This window comes from Neofelis nebulosa, chromosome 16, assembly GCF_028018385.1.
Source record: "Neofelis nebulosa isolate mNeoNeb1 chromosome 16, mNeoNeb1.pri, whole genome shotgun sequence".
In the NCBI taxonomy this organism is placed as follows: domain Eukaryota; kingdom Metazoa; phylum Chordata; class Mammalia; order Carnivora; family Felidae; genus Neofelis; species Neofelis nebulosa.
In genome coordinates, this window is record NC_080797.1 from 32,648,040 (window position 1) to 32,667,423 (window position 19,384).

The 19,384-nt window shown below is 58.5% G+C and overlaps 1 protein-coding gene across 4 annotated transcripts; it reads left to right on the forward strand.

Annotated features, from left to right (window-relative positions):
- Positions 1-428: 428 nt before the first annotated feature.
- PLCD3 (phospholipase C delta 3) lies at positions 429-19,016 on the forward strand. Of its 4 annotated transcripts, XM_058703312.1 has the most exons (16): positions 627-723; positions 1,460-1,622; positions 9,699-9,860; positions 9,979-10,207; positions 10,495-10,624; positions 11,592-11,820; positions 12,277-12,478; positions 12,659-12,803; positions 14,076-14,228; positions 15,370-15,504; positions 15,596-15,758; positions 16,470-16,586; positions 17,190-17,356; positions 17,597-17,732; positions 17,809-17,958; positions 18,138-19,016. In XM_058703312.1, the coding sequence occupies exons 3-16, from the start codon at positions 9,728-9,730 to the stop codon at positions 18,224-18,226; spliced, it is 2,178 nt and encodes a 725-aa protein (XP_058559295.1). In that variant the 5' UTR covers positions 627-723; positions 1,460-1,622; positions 9,699-9,727; the 3' UTR covers positions 18,227-19,016. The 4 variants fall into 4 exon arrangements, with proteins under 4 accessions (XP_058559292.1, XP_058559293.1, XP_058559295.1 ...); XM_058703309.1 differs by lacking the exon at positions 1,460-1,622 and having other exon boundaries at positions 429-723; XM_058703310.1 differs by lacking the exon at positions 1,460-1,622 and having other exon boundaries at positions 429-723; positions 15,608-15,758.
- The last annotated feature ends 368 nt before the right edge of the window (positions 19,017-19,384 follow it).

The following is a 19,384-nucleotide window of genomic DNA, read 5'->3' on the forward strand; positions in this document are numbered from 1 at the left end:
CCCCGCAGATTTGGCCCCCCGTCTGGCTCCCTTCTGAGGCCTCCTGCGGGACGGGGAAGGGGAAGGTGAAGCGGGAGGGGTCCTGAGTCCACATCGAGTCAGGGTGCAGAGAACGGAGAGTGTGCCAGAAAGCAATCCTCGTCTCCTCCGCCGCCCCCTCCCCCCAACAGGGGCTCCCGTCATCTGTGCGGCCGGGATCCGAGGATTGGGAGGAGAATGGGGAGGCGGACTCAAGAGCCGGGGACTCGGGCAGGGAGAGGGGACGCGAGCCGGCCCCCTTCCCTTCCCACACCTCGCAAAGGGGCACCTCCCGGCCTGGGGTCGCCACCCAGCTCCCCGCCACCGCCCCACGCCTCCCCCGCGCCGTCCTCGGCTCCGCCCCCTCCCTCCCCGTCCCTCCTTCTCGCGACCTCGTCCCTCCCTCTTTCCCTGCTCCCGACACCTCCTCCTCCCGACTCCCTCCCGGCGCCGCTAAGTTTCTCCGCTCGGGACCGCGCGCAGAGCCGGGGCCGGGCCGGAGCGGCGCCCCCCGCTGCCCTGTCCCCGCGCGCAGACCCCGGGCCCGGCCCCGGCCCCACCAAGCCATGCTGTGCGGCCGCTGGAGGAGCTGCCGCCGGCGGCCCGAGGAGCCCCCGGTGGCGGCCCAGGTCGCGGCGTCCCTTCTGCTCGCGCCCCCGGACGGCGACACCAAGAGGCCCGGGCTGCGGGCGCTGAAGAAGATGGGTCAGTGACCGGCGGGGGCGACTCGGGTGGGCGCCGACTGCCCAGAGGTCCGTCTGGGGGGGGGGGGGGGGGGGCGGGGTGTGCGGGCGAGCCGTCGCGGGTTTCCCAGCTGCGAGGGGCTGTGTGGAGCCGGGCGAGGGTTGGAATGCCAGCACCGTTCCGGCGGGGGAGGGGGGGGGGTCATACCTGGGGTCACCCGACGTTCCCGGGAAGAGCGAGGCGCCCGGGTGGCCTTTGCTTCCCACCAGGAGGCGCCCGCGGGGCGTGCCGGAATGGGCGTTTGGGCGCGGATCGGGGGGTCCCCGAGGACCTGGTGAATAGAGTGGGAGAGACAGGCTCGGGGTGTCCCTCACTCGCCTCCCCAACACCCTATGCCTTCTCGGGTCTGCGGGCGCCCCCGGGCATCCCGGGTTCTTGGCCGCCCTTAGGAAGGCAGGCGAGCTGTGGGGGAGGCCGGCCTCTCAAGCCAGCCCTCCAACCCTGCAGCCCCCACAGGGGTTGCAGCAGCCGCATAGCACTGGTAGGACTGGTCTGACTGGTGAGAATACTGCCCTTGGAGTCAGAAGGGCAGAGTTCCCGGCTCAGGTTTGGGGGAAGTCACTGCAGGGAAGAAATGTAACTGTGGCTTATTAAGCATCTCCCAGAGACTGGCCTGGCCCCGGGTAGTTACATCGGTGGCATCATTCAATTTTCCTCACCCTCCTGAGAGGTACCCGGTATAATTCCCCTTTCACAGATGAGAAAACCGATTCGGAGAAGGCGAAGAATTTGCCAATGACCCCACAGCTTGCTAAGGGCAAAGGCTGGCATGGTGGCTGTGCCCAGCCACGCTGCCCCTGCGACCCTCTCAGAGTCTGAGCAAAGTGTGACCGACTGGCTGGTTGAGTGGCTTGAATGAGGTGTGTGTGTGTGTGTGTGTGTTTTATAAAAATGTAAAGCACCATGAAACTGAAGTGGTGTGTTGGAAGGGCTGTTAGTAAATAGTTAATGATGGAGAGGTGGGGTGTGGGGCTGGGGGAACAGGGCAGGGCTGCCCAAGAGATCAGTGTGAATCAGGGGCGCCAGTTGCCAGTCTTGCCTTCTCTTAGATACTGCCCCCAACTTGTTTTTACTCTACCTGCTGTCACTCATTCGATCGGAATTGATTGAGAGCGTTGACCATGTCTGAGAGAGCCTGACACTCTCCTTAAGGAGACTAAGACACGTGATCTTTGCCCTCCTGTCCAATCATTCACGCATTCAGCAGACATTTATTGGGTGCCTACGGTATGCTCTGTCCTGGAATTCAGCAGCAAACAAGATACAGTTCTGGCCCTTCGGCAAGGAGGTCAGACAATGAAGCAAAGAAATAAGGCTAGGGAGGGAGAGGGAAGTCAGATGCTGGGGAGCCAGCGAGAGCCCCGGCGGCACCCCAGAGCTGGAGGGAGATTGGAGGGAGGTCCAGGGGAGAGGCAGGTGGGGGCCGTGTCCTCAAGGCCCCTCCTTAAAAGGCCAGTAGGAGCCCCCAGAGGGCCTCAGGCAGGAGGAAGGGCTTGTGCAGAGCAGGGGCATGTTGTACATAGGTAGGGGTGAATCGGGGAGACCCAGAGGAGGAAGGCTGGGGAATCAGTTGGTCAAGCCATGGTGGTGCTCAGACTTGGGCCGGTGCAGCCCGAATGTGATTCCAGAACCACCTAGGGGGTGGACTGGGCTGGACTCTGCAGTCGGTGGGATCTGAAAGGTATCTCGGGTGAATGGCAGTGTCATTCTTTGGGCTGAGGAGCAGCGGTGCCTTGGGGAGAGGGGGGTGGCCGTGGGGAGGTGAGGTGCTACCGAGACATCCAGGGCTGGCATTGGGCCAGAGAAGCAGTTCCAGGAGTCAGCCACCGCAGGGGCTGTGGCTGCTGGGAGGGCTGGGCTGATGCCCCTGCATACCTGCCTGCTTCTTCATTCCACACATATCTGCTCAGCCCTATCAGTGTGCCACGGGCACTGTGCCAGGGGCCAGGGCGCCAGAGATGAATAGCACAGCGCTCAGCCCTCGGGGAGCACACAGTTTAGTAGCAAGAGACACTTGAAGACAAATCATTACCGCCGAGCCCGGGACTCAGCGCTCACTGGCTGAGTAAAGCGGCACGGGAGCTCACGGCATCCCCCATCGTGACACCATCAGGAACTATGTGGGTGTCAGAATGTCACCTGGGCCGTCCTCCCTTCCCACCACTGCCCTGTCCTGCTGAGTGACTGCCAAGAAAGGAATGTCCAGTTTCTGGGGAATGCAGCTTCCCTGGGCCTTACTGACTCCAGGGACAGGGTGGAGACCACACCCAGGTGTCCTGGGGCCTGGCCCTTTGGGCCATCAAGGCCTAGGCCCAGCACCTAGGTAGCTTCCCCTCCCACAGCAACCCCAGCTCCTCCCAGGATGGCCCCCTGTGGCCACACCCCTTAGGCTAACAGAGAACAGATTTTATTTTAGGTCCCCGCAAGAGACCGGGGCAGGGAGTGGCCTGGAGGTCGAAGGCTCCAAGAGGCCCAAGGAAAAGAAAGGGCTTTTCAGGCCATCCTGGGGGGAACACCACTCCCACACTGAGTGCGAATCATCTGTGGAGCCTGGGGTCCTTCTCCTGTCCCTTCCCCCCTCGGGGGTGCTGCGGGCTTAGCCTGTCCCCAGGAAGCCAGAGAATAGCTGGAGAGAGCTTGAGTTCAGTGAGGCCAGACATAGTGCTGAGCTTGCATCAGTCCAGAACCTACTTAATCCTTGGCACCCCGGCTGGGGGGGGGGGGGGGGAGAGGGAAAGGTGTTGCAGCTGTCCTCACTGGTGCAGACCCGGTGGAGAGGGTGAAGTCACCAGCCAAGGCCCACAGGGCTGAGAGGCAGCCGCCAAAGCCTAGTTTTCAATGGTGGCTCTTTACTGCCAGAATTAATGAATACTAATTAACACCTTTATAACACTATGCCGAGCGCGCTTTTCACATATTAGCTCATTTAATGCCCACAATTGTCTGAGGTTTGTGGTACCTTTAGCCTCATTTTACAAGTGAGAAACTGAGTTTCAGAGAAGTTCAAAGCTGGGAAGTAGCTGCGAGAGGATTTGAACCCAGGCGCCTGGCACAGAGTCTAAGTGAATGAGTGAGGGATTGATGCCTGGAGATGGCCTGCTACTCCCATCCCCCACAGAGGCCCTGCCAGCCTCTAGAGGTGTCCTCATAGGCTTGCCAAATAAAATACAGGATGCTCCGTTAAATGTGAATTCCAAATAAACAAACAAATGATTTGGGACAAACTTATACTGAAACATGACTCGTTGTTTATCTGAAATTCGAATGTAACTGGGCACCCTGAATTTTATCTTGACAACCCTGTCTCCCCAGAGCCCCTGTCTGTGCCTGTGCCCCTGATGCCCCGCCCTGCCCCTAATCCTCCCAGCAAGCAGAGCACTGAGTGGGCAGAATCCTGCTCCCTTTCCTCCCCAGCCTGCACGCACCACTGATTGCCGCAGGGGCAAGAGGGCTCTCCCCATGGCCTGCCCAGGACGTCTTCTTCAGGGTGAGTGGGGCTGCCGTGGGTGGATCTGGCAGCTGGGGGTCCTGGCAGGTGCCTGGCCTGGCGGGGGGTGGGGGTGGGGCCTGGGCCCCCGGCCGTTCTGTCTGAGCCGGGGGCATGCTGTGCCCCCTCCTACGACCTCTGCCCCCAAATGGACTTCATGCTCATTCTGGCCTTGCCGGGAAGGGTGCCGCCACCTTTGTCGCACTGCGTCTAGCCAGGGACTGGGGAAGCACTGCCTGCCTTTCCTGACTTTGTTGACTCTCCCAGGAATGTTATGGACTCTGGCGCTGAGCTCCACCGGGCTCTGGCCCCAGGTGTGGCAGCCAGCCCAGGCCAGGGGGACACGCTTGATACCTGAAGAGCTGGGGCTGCCTGCTGGCCAGAGGATTAGGGCGGGAAGGTGTTTGGGACCCCTCGGCTTGGATACTCCCTCCCAGAGCCACCAGGAAAAGCTTCTCTTCCTCTCCTCCCCCACTTGGCATGAAGCTGTCGGCCTTTGCTGTTCCCTGCATGTCTCACATTCCTGCTGGAGCCCCGCGTACCCTTCCCGTGTGTGCACTGGAGCAAGCACACGTACACACACACGCGCACACACACACACACACACACACCCTATATGCACACACCAACCTACACACACACCTTTGCTGCAGACCTACCCTTTTCACACCCTGCTGCCTACCTATTACCCCTCTTGTCTACACAACCTGTAGCCACACAGCAGCCCCACCCTCACCCCCACTGCTGGTCTGCCCTGGCCCCTGCCCACCCACTGCACTGCCCCTGCGTCCCCCCTTGCCTTGGGTAACCCACACTGTTGTCCGCATACACAACTTACCCTCTCTGCATACCCAGCTTACCCTCTCATAACTCTAGTGGCCCATCTATGAAAAAGGGACATTAAGGATCAGAGATGGACTTGACTTTCCCCTGGCCCCTTCCAGCTCTGCCACTGAGACAGTTTCCCGCCCTCCACCTTGGCCGCTAACCCAGAACGGCTCAGGCCTCAGACCACACACAGACCAAACCGCCCGGGCTGAAGGTGATAGTTGGGACACTGGGCCTGTCCATTCCTCACCTCCCCGTGGCCCGTCTCTGAGGGCTGAGATGAGCGGTTGGCCTAGAAAAGGTGTCTGAGCCCCACTGACAACACTGAACGAGGCTGGAGAAGGGCCCATCTGGAGGCCATGAGACTGACAAGGACAGACTTATGGGAATACCTGGCTCCCTCTTCCCTCCAGGGCCACTGCCTTGCTTTCCTTTATTATAATTTATCGAGTGCCTACTGTAGGCCGGGCCCTAAACTGAGTGCACATTAGCTCATTCCAGCCACACACAGCCCTTCAGGGGGTCAGGTACCCCCCAACTCTCAATCCATCCTGGTTCCACCACCTGCCGCCCCAGGACCCTGGATAAGTTAACTGCTCTGTGCCCCTTGAACAGCTTTATTGAGATATTAATTCACATATCATACAATTCACCCCTTCAAAGTATACAATGGTTTCTGGCATACTGCGTTGTTATTTTTTTTTAACTGTGGCAAAAAATATATAATAAAGTTGGCCCCTTTGACCATTTCGAAGTGGCTAATTCAGTGGCATTAATTATATTCGCAATGTTATGCATTCACAGTGTTGGGCTAGTTCCAAAATGTTTCCATTACCCTAAACGAAAACTCTAGCCGTTAACCAGTAATTTCCCCCCTCTTCCCTTCCCCTAGGCCTTAGTAACGTCTAATTACGTTCTGTCTCTGAATTTTTTTTTTTATTGAGGGATAGGTGACATATAATCCATTTCTATGAATTTGGCTACTCTAGGCACCACATATAAGTGGAATCATATACTGTCCTTTTACGGCTGCAGGGTGAGACCAGATTTCCCCCTTTCTATGTCCGAATAATATTCTACTGTCTGTCTATACCACGTTTTGCTTATCCATTCATCTGTTGATGGACCTCTGGGTTGTTTCTATCTTTGACTGTTGTTCATCATTTTTAGTGCTGCTGTTTCATGATTATTACTCCATCTGTTCAGTCAAGGTGGCCACAGCACTGGCCCAGCCCAGCTCCAGGTTCAAGGCAGAGATGTTTAGATAGATAACCCAGGCAGCCACACAGGCAGCCACAAGAGGCAGACAGGATGCACACCTGCTCCAAGCAGGTAGGAATGAGGTTGAGGAAACATCTGTGTGTTTGGGGCCTGGCAGGACCTATAAATGTTTACTGGGTGCCTGGGCAGAGAGCCAGGTGCCTCCTAGCTTCACTGCCCGAGGCCTGACCTCACCCCCTTACCTCCGTTGGTCCTGCCCTTCCTGTCTGGCACCCTAATCCTCTCACTCTCTCAGGGGTCAGAAGCTCAAGCAATGGGGAAATAATGTCACCTACGCAGGGACTCAGCACCTGGCTTGGCCTGGCATTGAACTCCCATTCTGTTTGGCTTTTCCACTGGATGTGGGGGCGGCGGGGGCAGTGTGGTCCGAGGAGCAGTGTGGTCCAGGGGCCAGTGCCAGTTGGGCAGGCAGACTGGAACGTCACCCTTTCCCCCAACAGGCTCCTGAGGAGCCGGGGAGGAAGGTCAGGAGCAAGGGCCCTCTCAACGTGGGAACCTGTCCCAGTGGCGGGCTGATCAGAAGTTCAGGCTCCCTGTCTCGATGTTTTGTTTGTGGAAGATTCAGGACAAAGCAGGCCCTCAGTGACTCACCTCCATTTCCGGCCTTAGTCATTCACCAGTCCCCCTTCTCCCCACCCTCCCCAACTATGGGCTTGGCATCAGAGGGATGGCAGGGTCAGGGGAGGTGGCCCCAGCTGCAGAGCCTGGTTGTCAGGGGAATAGGGGTTCCTCTCCCACTGAGAGGAGGTAGAGGAGGGGCAGGCTTGGTTGCTGCGGCATTACAGGTTCTGATGAATGTCCTGCCCCCCAATCCATTGCTTCTCAGGCTGAAGGAATTCAGAAGCTGCCCAGATGTGGGTGTAGGGGGCTGAGGGTCTGGTGAGTCTCTTGGCTTGGTGCCTGCCACATTCTAGCTCCTTGTCTGGAAAGGACAAGCTTTCCTAGCTAGGGGGCACCAAATGGGCACTGACCCAGGGGGCTCGTCTAAATCCCGAGAGCCATTAGGGCCACAGGCTAACCCAAGGTGGGGACTATAGGCTCCTCTGGATGGTAGGTTTCTCCTCCTGGCCCTGAGGCCGTGATTCTCAGTCATAGTCACCCCCAAAGTCACAGGATAGGTTTTTAAACATAGATACCCAAGTCCCAACCCACACCTGCCAGACAAGAATCTCTGGGCTGTGGGTTTTGCAAACCCCTCCAGCTGATTCTGATCACAGCCAGGGTTCAGAAACCCTGGCCCATAAGGAAAGGACAGATAGGGTAGGGCAGGGGGCAGAATAAATTTAGTTCCCCCAATTGCTGGTACATCTGCCTCCCCTATCAAAACACTGGCTGTGAGTCTGGCTCTGGGATGAGCACTGTAGTGCAGCTATGAGACTTCATCCCTGTCCTTGGGTTTATTAAAGTTGACCAAAATTACAATTTAGGTAGGGTGTTTGTTTTAGTTAAAGTAAAAAGTGCTGTTGGTGATCAGGGAGGGAGAATGCCCATTTGAGGACAAACCAAGGAAGGCTCCCTGGAGGAGATGGTGTCTGAGCTGGTCCCTGAAGGACTCCTGTGTGAGGAAGAGAAGCAAGAAGGATCCTACAAAGGTTCCAAGAGAATGAGAGAGGAATGTCCTGGGATGTAGACTTGGTTCCACAGGCCAGAGTTTACAACAAGCAGGGGTCTTGGTGCCACAAAGCCTAGAGCCAAAGCCAGTATTGGGGACTTGATAAGATAAAGGGAGGGGGGGCGCCTGGGTGGCTCAGTTGGTTGAGCGTCCGACTTCGGCTCAGGTCACGATCTCGCGGTATGTGAGTTCGAGCCCCGCGTTGGGCTCTGTGCTGACAGCTCAGAGCCTGGAGCCTGTTTCAGATTCTGTGTACCCACCTCTCTCTGCCCCTCCCCCACTCATGCTCTGTCTCGCTCTGTCTCTCAAAAATAAATAAATGTTAAAAAAATTAAAATAAAATAAAATAAAGGGAGGAAGAGAGGCCCACTGTCCTGTTCATTTGGCCCATACCGTGGTGTTTTAGGGGGCTTTTTGTTTCAATTTGATTTGGTTGCCAGCACTGAAAAATCTGGAGGCTTCCCATAGAAATCCAGCTTCCTGTTCTCTGGAAACTCTGGGCCCTCATCCATTCCTGGCTGCCCTCCTCCTTCCAGTATGCCGGATTCCCACTCTTTCTGTTGTCCCCTGGCTCGTAAACCCTTGGTATTGACCTCTAATGAGACAAATCAGAGCAGGGCAGCATCTTGACTGAAGTTTGGATTTTGCAGGAGGTACTTCTGTGGCCTTCATTCTGTGCACAGAGAACATGAGGCTTAGAGCAGTCTCAGCTGCCACCCAGGCTGTGTAACTCGGAAGTGACAGAGGTGGGATTTGCCTCCCTGGACCCTTGAATTTGAGTTCTGCTCCCCCCACCCCCGGTGCTCATGATAGCAAGGAGAAGGGACAGAGGAGCAGAGGGATTCAGTGTCGTGGCCATGGGCAAAGGTGCTGGAACTTGACCTCCAGGCTTCGAGGCCTGCTTCCACCCCTTCGTAGCCTTGGAATTCTGGCAAGTCACTTAAACTTCTCTATACTTGTTTTCTCCTGAGTGAATGCATGAGTTGGGGCAGGCGTGCAGTACATGTTCTGTAAGCATTTCTTCTTATTAAAGAAAGCGGACACTGTGGAGAGCACGTGCGGTGTTACGTGGGATTGGGACAATGGCTGGGCGAGGGGGACTACCAAGTGGCACAGACCATGCTTTCAGCTGGACACAAAGAGGATGGATGCAAAGAGGCTGCAGGCTGGGTCCTGGAGTCCTTGGCCTATGACCGTGGAGCCAGGGTGGCCTCTGCTGTCCTCCCTGGTCTTGGGGGGACAGCAGAGGTGAGCAGCTTGGGTGGCAGCAAGAGAGATCTGGGTTAGATAGTGAGACTACCTTTTTGATGGTCAGGGTTTCACGTCAAGGGAAAAGGTTGCTGGTGGCAGATTCTGGTCTTGAAGTCTGGAGGCCCGGATGGAAGGGAGTGGCAGAAAGGGTGACCTTTAGGGAGGCCTGAGTCCCAGGCGCTGCCTGAGGGCTTGCTCTGCTCTGAGGGCCTCCGGAGGCAGCTGCTTGGTGGAGGTACGGGCACCCTCCCCAGGGCGGCTGGGTGGGACACACCAAGCCAGCGAGTTCCTGGGGCGGAAGAGACTATAGCCAAACCCACCACTGGGAACGAGTTACGCTAAGGAGAGGAAGAGGGGCCTGTGAAGACTTGCAAGGCTCCAGGCGCAGGAAGGCAGGCCGGCTGCCAGCCGGGACGAGGGTGGAGGGAGCGAGGGCGAGGCCGGGCCCCAACGTCCTCCGGCCTCTCTCCCGCGCAGGCCTGACGGAGGACGAGGACGTGCGCGCCATGCTGCGGGGCTCCCGGCTCTGCAAGATCCGCTCACGGACGTGGCACAAGGAGCGGCTGTACAGGCTGCAGGAGGACGGCCTGAGCGTGTGGTTCCAGCGGCGCATCCCGCGCGCGCCGTCGCAGCACATCTGTGAGCCGGGGCGCGCGGCCGCGGGGCGGGCTGGGGACAGCGGCCGGGTCCCGCCGCCCTGACCCGGCTGCGCGTGCCCCGTCCTCCCCACCCCCTCCCCTTCCTCGCCCTCCCGCAGTCTTCGTGCAGCACATCGAGGCGGTCCGCGAGGGCCACCAGTCCGAGGGCCTGCGACGCTTCGGGGGCGCCTTCCCGCCGGCGCGCTGCCTCACCATCGCCTTCAAGGGCCGCCGCAAGAACCTGGACCTGGCGGCGGCCACCCCGGAGGAGGCGCAGCGCTGGGTGCGCGGTCTGGGCAAGCTGCGCGCGCGCCTCGACGCCATGAGCCAGCGCGAGCGCCTCGATCAATATCCTGCCCAGGGGGCTGGGCGTGGGGGAGGGGGGAGCCGTGTCTGGGGGCCCCGCGGGCTGAGCCCGGGGCCCCTAGTCTTCAGAACCGAGGCTGGTGACGCCGCCTCCGTCTCTGGGAAGCTCGGTCCTGGCCCCGTGTAGGGAGGGAGTCCCCAGGCTGAGGGGAAGTACAGCCCCTAGACCCGGGAGCCCCCAGAGCCAGGCAGTGGTGGCGACCCTGTCAGTTACCTGTCGGCTGGGGGCGGTGCCCAGGCTGTTGCTGGTATTTCCTGAGCACCCACACCTGGATCCACTCCTATCTGCACCGGGCCGACTCGAACCAGGACAGTAAGATGAGCTTCAAGGAGATCAAGAGCCTGCTCAGAATGGTCAACGTGGACATGAACGACATGTATGCCTACCGCCTCTTCAAGGTGGGCTCCTGCCGCACTCTGACCTTTGAGTCACCATCCTTTGTGGACAGAGTGGCCTCTCCCAGTGGGAAGGCCCCATCTGGGCCTAGTTAGCCTTTTACCCTCCCCCGAGGCGGCTGGGCCAGGATGGGAGTACCGGCCCAGAACATTCCTCACCCTCAGGCAGAGCTGGAGGAGGGGCGGGGCGCGGGGCAGGGAGGGCCCTCCCATACCTCCAAAGGGAGCAGCAGAGCTATAGTTTTTATTGCTCGGAGTCTGCAGGCAGCCTTTGCACAGGTGACCACGCACGGCTTGCACATGGGAGTACAAGTAGGAGTCAGCTCACAGGCACACGCGCGCATCCTCCTCCGCCGTGGCCCATGTGGCCCCTCCACGTGTGACCAGATACACCCCACATGTGGGAGCACAGACAGGGGTGCACGGGGGTGGGCTCCGCATCGATGGCCCAGCCAGGGCACGTGGCAGACGCCTATGTGACCAGCCCGAGACCCTGAAAGACAGAAGAGCCATGGCCCCGGTACACGGGGGCCCACAGCTCCATGTGGACTGCTCCACGTGCAGTCGCACTTGTTTGTTGCCCTTTGACCCTGGGTGTGAATTGGAGACTGTGAGGATGGTAATGTACATGCACGGGAGGGGGAATTACGGCTCGTCCTGTCCTTGGGCCACTGCTTTTCCTCCCACCTCCCACATCTGGATTTTTGGGGGGGTAGGTCATGGGCATACAGGGACAGGCACTAAACCCAAGCGACCTTCCTTAGAATCCCAGCCCTGCAATTTACCAGCTGCGTGAGCTTGAGCAACACCCAGAGCCTCGATAGCTCCCGGTTTCTCTACCTGCGAAACGGGGGACATCTGCCTTCCTAGCATTGTAGGTGACAGAGGTGTCCGTGCAGGCCAGCTTTCCCAGGGTGTCGTCCCCCCCCCCCCCCCGCCCTCCTCTGAGCTCCTCCCTGCTGCCTTCTAGGAGTGCGACCACTCCAACAATGAGCGGCTGGAGGGGGCTGAGATTGAGGAGTTTCTGAGGCGGCTGCTGAAACGCCCCGAGTTGGAGGAGATCTTCCATCGGTACTCCGGCGAGGACCGCGTGCTGAGCGCCCCTGAGCTGTTGGAGTTCCTGGAGGACCAGGGCGAGGATGGCACCACGCTGGCCCGTGCCCAGCAGCTCATCCACACCTATGAGCTCAATGAGACAGGTGGCGGTCTGACAGACAGGGTGGGGGTCAACACGGCCCCGTCTTGGCATCTGACAGGTCTGGGCTTCTAGCTAAGCGTGCGCTGCGATTACTGGCAGTGGGTGCCATCTTGGGCAGGCTACCTTGCCTCCTGGAGACTCAGTTGCCACACCTGTGAAATGGCATAGTAGTGCACCTTCCTCACAGGGTTTGGCCGAAGGTGAAGTGGCATGACTTCCGGGGGCACTGGGCTGGCTCGGTCGGTAGAACATGTCTCTCTCGATCTCGGGGTTGTGATTTCGAGCCCCACAGTGGGTGTAGAGATTACTTCAAAGAAGTCAGTAGCATCGCTTGAGTAGAGTCCAGTCTGTAGATAGGTGCTCATTGGTACTAAGTAGAGTGAGCTTTGGGGACACATGGGGCCAGACGTGGGGCTCCTCCCTGTGGCCTGACGTTCTCTTCTGCCCATCCCCGCAGCCAAGCAGCATGAGCTGATGACACTGGATGGCTTCATGATGTACCTGTTGTCACCCGAAGGGGCTGCTCTGGACCCAGCCCACGCATGTGTGTTCCAGGACATGGACCAGCCCCTCTCCCACTACTTCATCTCCTCCTCGCACAATACCTATCTGACTGACTCTCAGATCGGGGGGCCCAGCAGCACCGAGGCCTATGTTAGGTACCATAGCAGGGATGGTGGGGAGAACACATCTGGGAGCCCAGCTTGAGGGTGACATGGGGCTCGAATCTCACCGTGGGCTTCCGGCGGGGAGGGGGGCGCCTACCTGGCTCGGTCTGCCGGTTGCTGTGCCCTGTGGCACCCACAGGACACCTTGCCTGTCCGTCTGTCTATCCACAGGGCCTTTGCTCAGGGGTGCCGCTGTGTGGAGCTAGACTGCTGGGAGGGGCCAGGAGGGGAGCCCGTCATCTACCACGGCCACACCCTCACCTCCAAGATCCTCTTCCGAGATGTGGTCCAGGCTGTGCGTGACCACGCCTTCACTGTGAGCTCCCAGGACCCCCATGCCCAGCCCCAGAGCCTTCCCGATGACCCCAGCCATCCTCAGTCCTTCCAGAAAAAACCCCCTTGCCCAGAGAATCACTCACTCACCAAGTGTTGCTGGGACAGCTGGCCAGTGGGGTAGAAGAAAGCTGAGAGGCTCCCTTCCCCTATTTTCATGTTTATTAAATGTGTTAAAATCACAAAATGTCTAGCAGAAAACTTTAGGAGTAAAAAGGACCTTTTTTTTTTTTAATTTATTTTGAGAGAGAGAGAGAGAAAGAGCACAAGCAGGGTGCAGGGGCAGAGAGAGAGGGAAGGAGAGAAAGTCCCAACCAGGCTCTCCAGGGCAGCACAGAGCCCAACACCGGGCTCAAACTCGCAAACCATGAGATCATGACCTGAGCCAAAACCAGGAGTCAGACGCTTAACCGACTGAGCCACCCAGGCGCCCCAAGAGAGGACATTTTAATCCTAACTCCCAAAGGGATAAGCCATGACAGAGAAGCTGGGCATGGAATCTGCATAAAATTGTAACTTCTGTCAAGCTATATGCAGATCTTACCCTCAAAAATGATGGGCTTGGGGGTGCCTGGCTGGCTCAGTGGGAAGAGCGTGCAACTCTTGATCTCAGGGTCATGAATTCGAGCCCCATGTTGGGTATAGAGGTTACTAAAAAAAGTAAACCTAAAAAGAAATTAAAAAAAAAAAAAAAAAAAAAAAAGACTGGCGTGGGGGGAGAAGTTTGTAACATAAACAACATGGTCAATGTCATTAACATATAAAGGGCATTTATAAAACAAAACCATCTTGGGGCGCCTGGGTGGCTCAGTCAGTTAAGTGTCCAACTTCGGCTCAGGTCATGATCTTGCGGTTTATGAGTTCGAGCCCTGCCTTGGGCTCTGTGCTGACAGCTCAGAGCCTGGAGCCTGCTTCCGATTCTGTGTCTCCTTCTCTCTCTGCCCCTCCCCTGTTCACGCTCTGTCTCTCAATAATAAATAAACGTTAAAAAAAATTTTTTTAAATAATAAAAAATAAAACCATCTCTGCAGCTGCCCTCAGCTTCCCAGACATACCACCCTTTCCCTGAGACCGGAGATCTGCCCTCTGTCTCCCTGACTATGACCCCAGACTATGTCCCACATTCCGCCTCCTCAGCCCCCCAGTGTGCCTTTGCCTGCCTGTCCTGAAGGGGGTTGGGGTCCGGGTGTAGTGGGGGAGCCTGGGAGGGGGACGGGGAAGTGGCTCTGAGCTGCTGCCCCCTCCCCCTCTCCAGCTGTCCCCATACCCTGTCATCCTGTCCCTTGAGAACCACTGCGGGCTGGAGCAGCAGGCTGTCATGGCCCGCCACCTTCGCGCCATCCTGGGAGACGTGCTGGTGACACAAGCGCTGGACTGCCAGAACCCCGAAGAGTTGCCATCCCCAGAGGTAGTGAGTGCCCCCCAGACTCCCAGCCGGGTTGGGGGCGGGGACCCGGCTGTTGTCCGCCATCCCCCACTGCTGTGCCACCTCCCTGGCTCCGGACCCCTCACTTCTCTCTGCCTCAGCCTTCCTCTGCCCCTGCGCTCAGTGGCCATCTGCCACCCCGAGGTCTTGTCACGCTTCCCCCCTCCATCCTTCCCCACCCCCACCTCACCGCCACCCCACCCCCTCACCTGGCACCCAGGGCCTTCCATGCCCTCACCCCCACCCCGCTCTGCCTCCCTACCTACAGCGTCCCTGCAGACTCCGCCATTCCTACCTCCAAACCTTGGTTGACATGTCCCCTCCACCTGAAGCTCCCTTCCCAGCCATCTCCTCTCGCCCACCGCCACCTGCTTAGGATTCTAGCTCAGTGATAAACCACCTCTTCTGTGGCCTTAGAAATTTCCTCAGCTCTCTGGCCCGAGGTGGTTTTTCCTCCCGAACCCCAGAACCTTTTTTCTGCCCCCTCAGGACATTTGTGTTTTCTCCCCTGCTCCTTGAGAAAACTCTCCTCCTCCTCGCAATCCAAATATGCAGAGAATGTTGATTCACCTTTGTGTGTGTGTGTGTGTGTGTGTGTGTGTGTGTGTGATTTGATTTTTTCATTAGCATGAAACATGGTTAAAAAAATCGAGCTGTACAAAAGTATATACAATGAAAAATGGGTTTTTCTCTGCCCCTGTCCAATTTCACAGGAAGTAACCATCTTTAAGTTTCTCGTCTGTCTTTCCAGAACTTTCCCATGTGTATATACCTATGTACATAGCTACCTTTCAAATGTTGCACAAAGAAGATCATATGATTACGTGTTCGTGTTCTATAGTCACTTCTTTCATGTGAGATATTTTCTGAAGAGGGCACCTTCTCTTTCAGTCTTGAGCTGCCTCAACCATTGTAAGGCCTGCCGTGTGGTCTTCTGTTTGGAGGGACGTCACTAGCCAGTCCCATGATGATGGGTCTATACGTCGTTGCCCATTTTTCCCTATTAGAAACATCACTCATGTTCTTTCCTGCTCCCCATCCCCAGTCAGCCCCTCACATAGTGGGGGTTGAATGGCTGACCTAGGGGCAAGAGGGCATCATCCTTCCATACTGGCCTCTCCAGCAGCTGAAGGGCCGGGTCCTGGTGAAGGGGAAGAAGCTGCCAGCTGCTCGGAGCGAGGACGGTCGAATTCTGTCCGACCAGGAGGAGGAAGACGAAGAGGAAGAAGAGGCAGAGGCCACAGAACAGAGGCGGCGGGTGAGTGGGCCTGGCTGGGCCGGCCTGGCCTGGGCAGGGAGGGGCTGCATGGGGAGGGGAAGGACAGGGGGGCCGGAACCCTGCCCTGAAGCTCATCTCCCAGGCCAAGCAGATCTCCCCCGAGCTGTCAGCCCTGGCCGTGTACTGCTGTGCCACCCGCCTGCGGACCCTGCGCCCCAACCCGGTCCCACCCCAGCCCTGCCAGGTCAGCTCCCTCAGCGAGCGCAAGGCCAAGAAGCTCATCCGAGAGGCAGGTAGGAGCTGGGACGTGGGGCATCTGGGGGCAGGAGGCCCTGTGGAGGCCTGCAGGCTCCTGGTGGGGGGTACCCTGAAGTTGGTGTCTGGAAAGGAGATTGAGAGGGCCTCCAGGGCAGTGAAGGGGTCAGGAGGCCCCCAGATCGGGGCTCGGGGAACGAGCACCCAGCACGTGGGCAGCACCGGGCCAGCATGGATGGAGGGAAGAGGGCCCAGGGAGGATGGAGGCTGCTGCCTGCCTTTACTGGGCTCAAGCTTGGTGGCAGGGCCAGACACAGGCAGGGGTAATGGTGCAGGGTGATCAGTGGGCCGTGGTGGGGGCTGGGGGAGTCCCACAGCGGGTGTGCGGACAGGAGAGAGAATTCCAGAGCAGGTGATGCCTGCGAAGACCCCAGACCCCTCCAAGGCGGGACGAGAGCCGGGTTGTCAGCCTGGGGCCCCGCCCCGCGTTCCAGGCATTGAGTTGGGGGATTTGGGGCTGGGATGCAGTGCTGCGTTGTGGGAGGGGTCCTTGGCTCTCTCTGGGTTTCGGTAGCCTCCTCTGGGAGGTCCTCTCAGCCCTGGGACAGGGGGAGCCGGTGGGGTGGGGGTAGTTCAGCCTCTGTTCCCAGCTTGTCCCTGCGGTTGGGGCTGGGGAGGTTACAGGCCCTGGTGCTGGGTGAGGGACACCCCAGGGGCCATCACAATCCTGCGCCGACTTCCTCCCCCAGGGAACAGCTTCGTCAGGCACAATACCCGACAACTGACCCGTGTTTACCCACTGGGGCTGCGGATGAACTCCGCCAACTACAGCCCCCAGGAGATGTGGAACTCAGGCTGTCAGCTTGGTGAGTGGGGGCAGCAGGAGCAGGGAGTGGCCTCCAGGGAACCATGAGAGGCCCAGGCAGTGATGGGGCCATACAGCTTTTCAGAAGGTGGAAAAATGTGTTTTCTTGGTAATAACAGTTATTAAAATAATTGTCAGGAAAGTAGGTGGGAAAACACAAAGCAGACACATTTCTTCCTGACAGTGTAAAGTCTCACATTTTTCATGAAGGCAAAAGTTAAAAACCTCCATTCCCATGTGTCCCCCCCGCCCCCCCACACACACCTGGCAGTCCCACTAAGTCAACACTGACAAGAGTGGGCTCTGGAGGCTGAGCCCCAACAAAGGAGCAAAGGAGGGGGGATATGGTCCCCTTGAGGGCAGAGATGGAGATACAGAAACCCAAGGTTTCCTTGGGCCCAGCCCTGGCCCAGGCCTATGCCCAGCCCAACCCTCTGGCCGTGGGAGATACCAGGGATAAAGGGCAGGTGACAACGGGGGCTGGGACCCTTGGCTGCTATGACACACCCCTAAGCCACGGTGGGAGTGGGTTGTGAGACCCTGAAACTGAGCAGTGAGAGGAGGGCCACTAAGAGCCCCTGCCCTGACCCTGCTGTGTCCACAGTGGCCTTGAACTTCCAGACACCAGGCTACGAGATGGACCTCAATGCTGGCCGCTTCCTCATCAACGGGCAGTGCGGCTACATCCTGAAACCTGCCTGCCTGCGACAGCCCGACACAACTTTTGACCCTGAGTGTCCTGGACCCCCCAGAACTACTCTCACCATCCAGGTCAGCAGCCTGGACCAAGCCCTACTCTGGGGTCCCAGCTGGTTCTGGAGAGGTCCTAGTCTGCAGGGCGCCGGCCCGAACGGCTTGGTGTGAGGGCGGTCTGAGTCTCAGTCCCATGCGGGGAGGCTCAGGGTGAGTGCCGAGGGCAAGGAGCTTCCCACCCTAACAGAGGGGGCAGGCAGCCATGGGCCCTGGCGGGGGGTGGGGGGCTGGACCGAAGCTCCCCTTCATCCCCTTCAGGTTCTGACTGCGCAGCAGCTGCCCAAGCTGAACACCGAGAAGCCAAACTCCATCGTGGACCCCCTGGTGCGTGTCGAGATCCACGGGGTGCCCGCAGACTGTGCTCGAAAGGAGACCAACTACGTGCTCAACAATGGTGGGTGGGCCTGCCGGGGGGGAGGAGGGTGGGCCTGGGGGCCAGCTGGCTCCTGACTGCCAGGCCTGCACCCTAGGCTTCAACCCCCGCTGGGGGCAGACCCTGCAGTTCCAGCTGCGGGCTCCAGAGCTGGTCCTGGTCCGGTTCGTGGTAGAAGATTATGACACCACCTCCCCCAATGACTTTGTGGGCCAGTTTACACTGCCTCTCAACAGCCTGAAGCAAGGTTGGTGGGGACGGACAGGGATGGGGGTCTGGGCCTCCAAGGCCCTGTTCACCTGGGCTTTGCATCCCCTCTGAGAGCTTGCTCCCTGAGCCCAGGGGTGGGATGTGGTCCGTGAGCCCACGGCCCAGGCCCGGTGGGGTCAGGGACAGAGAACCTGAGGCATGTCCCCCTCCCCACAGGGTACCGCCACATCCACCTGCTTTCCAAGGATGGGGCCTCACTGTCACCAGCCACACTCTTCGTCCACATCCGCATCCAGCGCTTCTGAGAGCCGGACTGACCCACCCTGGGGTTCCTCGGGTGCCAGTCTACACCCCGTGGCGGAGGCTCTCTCCTCCTCCGCAGTAGAGGGGTGGTGGGAGGACCAGCCCCTCCAGCCTGCTCGCCCTGCCATTGGCTAGACTCCAGTCTCAACTGGGTGCTGGGGGGTGGCCTTGGCCCCTCCTGAGAACAGGCATCAGCGCTTTCTCCTACAACCCTGGAGCCTTGAGATGGCCCCCACTCCTTGGATTCTCGGCCCACTCCCTCGTCGTGGCTCGTGAAGAGCGAGGCCTGTCGTTGCCAGATTTGAGGAAGACACATGAGCCTTGAACTCCTCTCTGCCCCCCCGGGGGGAGGCCATCCCAGCCTCCTTCCCCCAGAGTGTCCGGCCCCCTCCTTGTCCCCCAGCCCACACCAGGCCTTAGTGCCCCCGAAGGCCCTCCCCTGGCTAGGCTTTCCTGGGCTCCTCCCTCAAGCTCTTGAACCTGAGCTCCCTTCCCGTCTTAAGAAGGGAAAGCCGAGGAAACCTGGGAGTAGGTTTCAAGTTGTGCCACAGAAGAGCCCTGGAGCAGACAGAACAAGACCATTGGTTTAAAAAAATAAAGAAGCATGGGCGCCTGGGTGGCTCAGTCAGTTAAGCGTCTCTTGGTCTGTGAGTTTGAGCCCCTCATCGGGCTCTGTGCTGATAGCTCAGAGCCTGGAGCCTGCTTCAGATTCTGTGTCCCTCTTTCTCTGCCCCTCCTCTGCTCGTGCTCTCTCTCAAAAATAAATAAATGTTAAAAAAAAAAAAATTTTTTTATAAAGAAGCAAGTTTACCACTGCTGCACCCTGAGCCCTCTGAGGTCATACCCACAGGCCCATGAGGGATGAGGGCAGAGTCCCTTGGGTCCCCTCCCCCAGCAGGGCTTGGATTTGTCTAAAACAGCCAGGGAAGGGGTGGGAGGGGTGGAGGAGGTGTCACATCTCTAAATAGCCTGACCCCTCCTCCTGGCTTAGAGCCGCTTCCAGCATCACAAGACTATGGGGACAACTCACAAGCTCCTTTGCCCCTCAACCTTGAAGGGCCTTCAATGGGAAGGGGGCGGGGGGGGGCACTTCTGCCAGGGAAAAACCATTACGGCCCTAAAGGGGATGGAGACAGGACTGACAGACCTCTGCTTTCTGG